At 37.0% G+C, this 7,544-nt stretch overlaps 1 protein-coding gene across 3 annotated transcripts; it reads right to left on the bottom strand.

The window, feature by feature from the left end:
• Nucleotides 1-2,757: 2,757 nt before the first annotated feature.
• Nucleotides 2,758-6,922, bottom strand: LOC119987356 (probable arabinosyltransferase ARAD1). 3 transcript variants are annotated; one of them, XM_038832244.1, is made up of 5 exons: nt 6,763-6,922; nt 6,472-6,637; nt 6,271-6,366; nt 5,328-6,012; nt 2,758-3,541 (listed from the first exon to the last, which is right to left on the bottom strand). In XM_038832244.1, exons 3-5 carry the CDS (start codon nt 6,297-6,299, stop codon nt 3,020-3,022), a joined length of 1,236 nt encoding a protein of 411 aa, XP_038688172.1. In that variant the 5' UTR covers nt 6,300-6,366; nt 6,472-6,637; nt 6,763-6,922; the 3' UTR covers nt 2,758-3,019. The 3 variants fall into 3 exon arrangements, with proteins under 3 accessions (XP_038688172.1, XP_038688170.1, XP_038688171.1); XM_038832242.1 differs by having other exon boundaries at nt 5,328-6,366; XM_038832243.1 differs by having other exon boundaries at nt 5,328-6,366; nt 6,472-6,578.
• Between the last annotated feature and the right edge of the window lie 622 nt (nt 6,923-7,544).

Below are 7,544 nucleotides of genomic sequence, written 5' to 3'. Positions count from 1 at the left end.
TTTGAATTGATACAGATTGGTTACATATGCATTAGATATTGGAGATTTTTTGTTTGTTCAGTTGTATGTGGCGATTTGAAGGTTACGATTGAAGGCTAGCTTCTTAGGCCTCGCTTGGCAGCTGGGTTTGGAGGGGTTACGGTTGGGAGGAGTTTGTCATGAATTCTTGTTTAAGACGTTGGGTTGGAAGGAGTTTGTCATTAATTGTTTTTAGAACCTAATAAGCTCATTAGAAAGAAACAAGAAAAAAAAGAGAAGAACGAATACAAGTATTTGAGCTCTCAAGATAAAGAAGCAGAAGTTTTTTCTCTAATGCATCCAAGGAAGCAAATTTTGGGTAATCCAGAGTGTATGTAAATATTGTGTCTTGGATGACTTGGTGAAGAAATCTATATATGCTTTGAGTATTCCCTGGAAACTAAGAAAACCCTGCAACAGAAGTTTCAAAGTGTAAAATGTGATGGTGAAGTATGATGGATGATGTTGGAAAGCAACAGTTGGGTTTCATTCTTTTGCTTTAAAATTGTGCCCAAAAGCAGAGCCCCGCCTCAGTTTTAGAGTATCCAACCTGTTTAATGTATTAGACCATGACCAGTCTCTCTCTCTCTATCTCTCTCTCAACTTGCTTTTTTTAAACAAACTAAACCTTCTTTTTCTTTTTCTCAAAATTATGTATAAGCCAAGTAGGTTTCTTCATCCCCTTAATTTTTCCTTCAGCTTTTAAAGTTTTATTAAAGAGAATTTGAATAGAGAGATTTCATAGGTAGAAGAGAAAAAGAAAAGATGGATATGAGAAGGCCAAGATATATATGAGAGAAGCCTGAACTTTGAATGAAGGGTTTGGAGTTGGGGCTATATCCCCAAAGAAGGAAAAAAAAAAAGCATAAAGGGAAACCCATTAAGCACAAGAAACCAAGACTGAATTTTTTTTGTAGCATGGAGAGAAGAGCTTGGAATTCTAAAGTTAGGGTTTAGCTAAGCATAAAGCAAGTGCTTGTTGTTTTGTTTTTTTTTTTTTCCTGGGGGGTGGGGAGTGGTTTCTATTCCTCATATGCTTCTCCCAACATCTCTACTTTTAATGGCTTTCTTGCTTCTGTAGCAATCTCTCCATTTTGCTGGCTTATGCTCCTTTTCTTTTAGCAGCCAAGATCATTATGGTCACTAGAGCATGGCATAATTATATGTAAAAAAGCATCAATAATATAAAATATTGCTTAATTTATTTATTCATAATTCACAAATGTGTGTAAATTAGAGTTTCAGACACATATTACTATGAGTAGTTTGATAGAACACACAGATGAAATACTAATGTAGTCATTATTGCTTAATTATTAACATGATCAGGCAAACCTCACAGTGGAACTGACACTACAATGGAGCTTTAGCAGTTTTATGCAGTCCACTAGGGAATACAAGGGCAGATATGGTGTGTATGTCATGTCCATGTCAGCTTGGTCGGATGACGTGGCAAGTCGGCTAGCTAAGAAGAGAGTTCAAAAGACTCAAGTTGGTCTTTGTTTGGTAAAAAAGAGCAATAGCAAATGATAGGGAGATGTGGGGGGAAAAAGATGCTTATCTTCCCAAGGATATTGTTCCAACTATCAACTTTTGTTCAAACCTGTCAGTGTCTTCTAAAACAGCCTTATTAATCTATTTCGCTTCCCATGACAGGCTTATGATTGAGATGAATCTACAAGGCTTCCCTACATGTTCTTGGTCCCTATCCTCTTGCTTTTATGCTTTTAGTCTTACAAATCCCATAAAAGATTAAAAAAACAGTCTTATTCCTCCATATATAAGGCTTGTGAAACACAAAGAAATGCAGTCTCAGACACACCACTCTCCTCTCATTATTTCTTCAAGCAAGAGATACACACACCTCTATCTATCCCTCTTTGAATGCAAAACATGGGTTTTTTGTTTCACAGAGGGCTCATCCTCTTTGTTTGTATTGGAATTTTAGCTATTCAACCAGACAGAGTGTCTGGTCTGAGAAGTATGGATCTTGCTCTAAGATGGGATAAAGGGTTACTGCCATTTGTTCAACATATGCGTATTCTGAAGGCTGTTGTTGTGGAGGATTTGGAAACAAAGAGAAGCTTGGCTCCTGCGCCATCAGCGATGTTTGATCCGAATCAGTCGGAGAAAAGAAAGGTTCGTAGAGGATCCGATCCCATCCACAACAGAAGTTGAGGCTTTCACAAGTGCAGATTGTATCAGGAAATTTTCTTGCTAAGGAACTTGATGGCCTGATTCAAAGAGGAAGATGAGGATGGAGGGTACTCCAGGTACCCAGACAGTTCTTCAGAGGGTTTGTGGGGGTTCCTAAATTTTCATTTATTCTAGTCTTAAGCTTTTGTTAACCTGCAGCATTTGCGGCTAAACTCGCATCTGTGAGCCAGCATGCTCCCTATATTGTATAAATTTTTAGGTCCTAACCAACAGGTAGATACTTCAGATGATGAGGGTGGTTCTTCCTATAAGAAATATAGTTAAATTCCTTATTTTTCTTTAAGATTTTTGTTTTGTTTTGTTTTCATATTTGTGAGTTTTATTTACATTTTACGACGGAAGTGATTTTTAAAGCTAATACAGATCCCCTTGATCCCTAACTCTACCTCTAGCTATTCTGTACCTTGTTCTCTTCTACTTGTGTACCTTGTTCTCTTCTACTTGCTATGTGTCTTGATGTTGTTTAAGAGCTTAAAAAGGAGAACAAGGGTCATAACAAACTGTCAAACTCTATCGTATAAATCCTAAGAAATCAGAATCACAGTTTTTAATCAGAAACTAAGAAATGTAACTGAAAATCCATAACAAAAAAAGAAAAGTTTTACAAGTGAAAACAGCATTGCAATTGATATGAACAAAAGGGGAACAAAAATCCTTACAGATCTTTCATAAAAGTAGGCTTCTGTCTTCCTTGAACAATGAGGACTCCAGTCAAACGTTTGATCAATCTCCAGTCATTGCAAGTCAAAGAAAATTTGTATCTTGCAAGTCATCATGTGTCACTTCAATTACTCGTTAACAGGAGCTGGGATCTGTGGTATCTATTCTGTCTGAAAATTTCGAATCGTTGGGACGATATCTTTCGTGAGACTGCCTTCCAGATCATATCAACAGCATCATCAGGCTGGGATGGATACTGATATTCAAAGTGATGCACTATTTCCTTCAATCTATCCCACATCATGGTCCACTGATCTTTCTCAATTCCCCTAAGGAAATTTAGGAGGTATCCTTTTTTAACAGCATCAGACGAATTAACAAAAACACAGAATTCCGAATAGTCTAACACATCTTCAAACGGGAGCTCTATATCATCGCTTATTATTACAGGAACACAGTGACTCACAATGGCATCAAATAGGCGATTTGAAGAGGGAGTATCACCAGCGATATTCAGGCAAAATTTGGACGAGGCCATTCCGAGGCCTGCAACATTGACGCCATTCCCTTGCGCTGTTCCAAATGTAAAATGTACATCTTTCTCATCTTTCAGAAGGTAATATAATTCTTGGCGAATAACTCCTCCCTGAGGTATATAAGAGTTAGTCAGGAAATCTCAAGACTAATATTTCCTCTGAAAGAAAATTCAACAGAAAGAAAGAAAAAAGTGGTGCCACAAAAAACTTTGGCATTAATTCTCAATAACACGGCAAAACAGTCCATCATAGGAGAAAATGCATAATGCTACCATACTATGGGTCCGTTTGGTGGGCTATTTTGAAAGTAGCATATATAACATACCATGCTTTTAGCGATAAACTGTGCTATTTAATGCCTAACTTTAGATAAAACATGTGAGAATGTGACATAATATCGACGAACCAAATCATTCTTTTGAATCTAGAGGAAATAAGTAAAATGCCATTCTCCACTTCAAATATCCAACCTGTTATGGCCTGCATCTATATTATTGCCCAATAACATAGTATTACTGTTCATCAAGCTGACAATAGCAAATTGGAATTTCATGATTAAATTGAATAAGAAAAATTGATTGTCGGTATAGACTAAACAAGAAGGGGAAAAAAGTGGAGGAGATTTTGAGAAAGGGTGAAGATTAAAGTACCCAAAAATCAAGGGAGAAAAAGATTGGTCTATACAAATGCAAAGAATGCTGGGAAAAAACAGGACAACAAAAAGGGGTGCCACAAAATGTACTATTGTACAGTATTATAACAGTCCATGCTCGTAGTAGCGAATACAGTTGATAGTGCTATTGAATTCCTCACTTTGGATAAGACCCCGCAACAAGGTCATACATGTAACTACTTTTACTTTCTTCATAAGCAGAGACATACACGTGTGTGTGCGTGTGCACATGCGTAAACATATAACTTACAACAATATATATTTTAACCAGAATCTTAGGAATTCATGAACCAATTGACTGTGACAAATTTATCCGTGTAAATCCATAGGAAATAAGTAAAATGCATTTCTCCACTTCACATATCCCAGGCTTTTCAAACATTACCCAGAATGGTGAATGCTTGCCCAATCACGGATTTATTATTCTAATTGGAATATAGATGAAGTCCTAATAACAAACTCACCGCTGTTTGTATAATTTAGGCCATGATTATTATTCTGAGAATCTTCTAATCACATTTAACTAGACCAAAGGACCCAGATATTTGATCCAAGACATCGTTGCAGATAGCCTTCATTTTCTACGGTAAACTTACAAGGGTCCACATGCAGAGAGTTCTTAAGTATTTAATACTTCAAATAATTATAAGAACCTGGACAGGCATAATAAAATGGTCATATTGCTATTCAACCTGCCATTCAATTATGCACATGTCCAGGGTGCAGCCAAAAATCCATTAAATACACTAATCCTGATACAGACCACACTGTTCAAACGAAAACTAAATTCAACAGCACTATCTGAACAGCTATAGGAATTATGATATAAGCGACCTTAGAATAAACTATCATCAAGTAGTGTAACGTTAGCTAGTACACATTTGGTTGTATGATCTAAATTGTAGTGAACAATTTTCATGACAGTTTAACAAAAAGAAAACAAATTTCATGACAAATGCAGTGGTATAGTTGCTTCATTGCACCCTAAATATCACAGGTTCAAGTAAGGATACAACCTCCCCGCTTGCCGGAGCTAAGGCTGTGTACATCTAACCTTCCCTAAGACTGCATTCACGACAAGAGTCTTGTGCATAGGAGCTGTTTAGCTATTTTGAGAAATCATGGTAAAGTTAATTGTCTTAATACTAAACAAGAAAAAAAAATACAAATTAAGCACCAAATAACTTTTACAACAGAATGGGAGACAGAGAGGAGAAACTTACGTCTTTTCTATATATCGCTCCCTGGAAATATACCAATATAGAACGTTTGTCATATGACGCTGATTCAACACTGGGAATGGTCCTAACTACATGATAGTATGGAGCAATAGTATCCTTCTCAAGATTTGCGATTTCCATTGGGTATCTTCCAAAATCGGCAAGTAACAGCATAGCAGAACCCAACTTCTTTCTTGCATCTAACATGCAATTTGGATGATGAGCTACAATTAAATGATCCTTCCCTCCATATCTCTTCCACTCATCCTGGCCAATCAGAAACTGCAACAATTTGTTCTGCAACATCTTGTTAACACTGACTTTCGCATTTCCCTGGAGCTTTGAATGCCTGTTGTAACTCAGGGATGAGAAGAATGGCACAAATACAATATCTGCATCACTAGAATTTTTCACTCTAATCGCACTGCAGGATCTGATCACTTTTGGTGAGTTTGATGACAGAAGATCAAGTGTGAGCCAATACTCCATGCTATGCTGTAAATTCAACCCATCAGCATATGGTGGGACGTGATTGGGGTTATTGATACTGGGCCATGTTTGATTTTCCCTTCCTTTCCAACCCAGTAACCCAAAGTGAAATTGAGGCGGCAAGTCATACATATATACCTTTAGGACGGCATCATTCGAGTCACAGGGTCTTCCTCTGCCTAATCCAGAACCCATTTCCCTGCCAGAATTGGAGTTTGAACATGCCACTCGATTTACTTTGGTTGGGTTAGTATCAATATGTGGAGGTTTATCAGAGTGTAAAGGATTTTCCATTTGTTCACTTTTGACATTCGAATTGAAGTAAACTGAGGTGCCATTGACAAGGATTAGCTTAAAAACCGATCTTGATATGAAAGAACCATGGCTAAATTGAAGAAGGAAAACAGAAGAAAGGATCAAGAGGAATGTCGAAATAGTCATTAAGCAAAACAGAAACCTTGAAGGAAGCTTGCTCTTCTCCGACATTGATGAAATCCTTAAGACCAAGTTCTGATAAGAGAATCTAACACCACAAGAACACTTGAAATGATGGCTATTAAAAAAAAAGGAAAGTAATTGAAGTCAATTCAACAAAAGAAGTAGGGTTCCTAGAGCAACTTTCCCTTGGAAAAACAGAACACTGTTTAAATGAACTCACCTGCAATGGGTTTAGGGCTTTTGATGCATCAAACAAGCTGGGCAATCAACAAAGCTCGAGAGAAAAGATTCCCAGTCCTAGAGATTAAAGACGGCTTGATTTTCGTTCTATATATGAGAAGAAAAGCAAATGTTCAACCCAATCATGTCCTCAAACACAGTACGGTCTGTGAAAAAAAATGCAAGTTTCAGCATTTTTGATTCACAAGCCAAAAATCCCAGAAAAACATCATTAACAGGGTTTCCAGGAAGCTACAAAATTGATAAAAAGTAGAACCAGCAAGAAGGGTACCTGATTAACTTCTTCTTCTTCTAAATTATGGGAGACAAAGGATTGAGCATATTTGCTCGAGATAATTATGCCTCAGAAATTATAAATATTTTATTTGTGATTGAAATTGTAAAGAGGAGCACCTTTTTGTTGTGATTAATAATGAAAATAAGAAAGTTGTTAACTTTTTATATTATTCTTTGTGGGTAATTTCATCACAAGTCTATTTCAGAGACCGGATCGGACAGAGCGAGTAGATTCCCGGGGACCCTTCTGCGTGTCCGAAGATAGAGATGGCAAACGGGCCAGAGGCCCGTCAGGCCCGTTTTGACTGCCGTGCTAGGCCCAGCCCATATAGGCCAGGCTGGGATATTCAGCCTACCAGGCCTGACTAGAGCCCAACAGCTCTTTTTTTTGATGAAATGTCAAAAATGTCATCCTAACAACTATATAAGGGCATCTACAACATGTCAACAATGACGCCAAACTCAAACTAGACTCCAAATTTAGAGTTTCAATTTTGTCCTTTTTTGAAAATGAAGCCCACAGGCCACATCAGTGACGCTAAACCCAACATCAAATCAAGTGTTCGCTACAGTGAAACTGGAAGTATATGATGTCTCTGTAGCAAATTGAACCAAATTTATTGATTAAAATATTGATGAGCATCTTCTCTCTTCCGAAATACAAATTGAAAAAGGTGAGGTAATAATTTATTTAATATTAATTAACTCATACATTATTATAATATTAATAATAGTTATTTAATATTAATAATTATTATAACTATTAATATTAATGTC

Source organism: Tripterygium wilfordii, chromosome 20 (assembly GCF_013401445.1).
Source record: "Tripterygium wilfordii isolate XIE 37 chromosome 20, ASM1340144v1, whole genome shotgun sequence".
Taxonomy (NCBI): Eukaryota; Viridiplantae; Streptophyta; class Magnoliopsida; order Celastrales; family Celastraceae; genus Tripterygium; species Tripterygium wilfordii.
The sequence above is the reverse complement of the archived record's forward strand: the minus strand, read 5'-3'. Positions and strand labels throughout refer to the sequence as shown.

Coding starts and splice junctions, on each gene's coding strand:
- LOC119987356 (XM_038832242.1), bottom strand. CDS start 6,299: ATGTCGGAGAAGAGCAAGCTTCCTTCAAGGTTTCTGTTTTGCTTAATG. Junction 3,542..5,327: donor GAGCGATATATAGAAAAGAC/GTAAGTTTCTCC, acceptor TATATACCTCAG/GGAGGAGTTATTCGCCAAGA.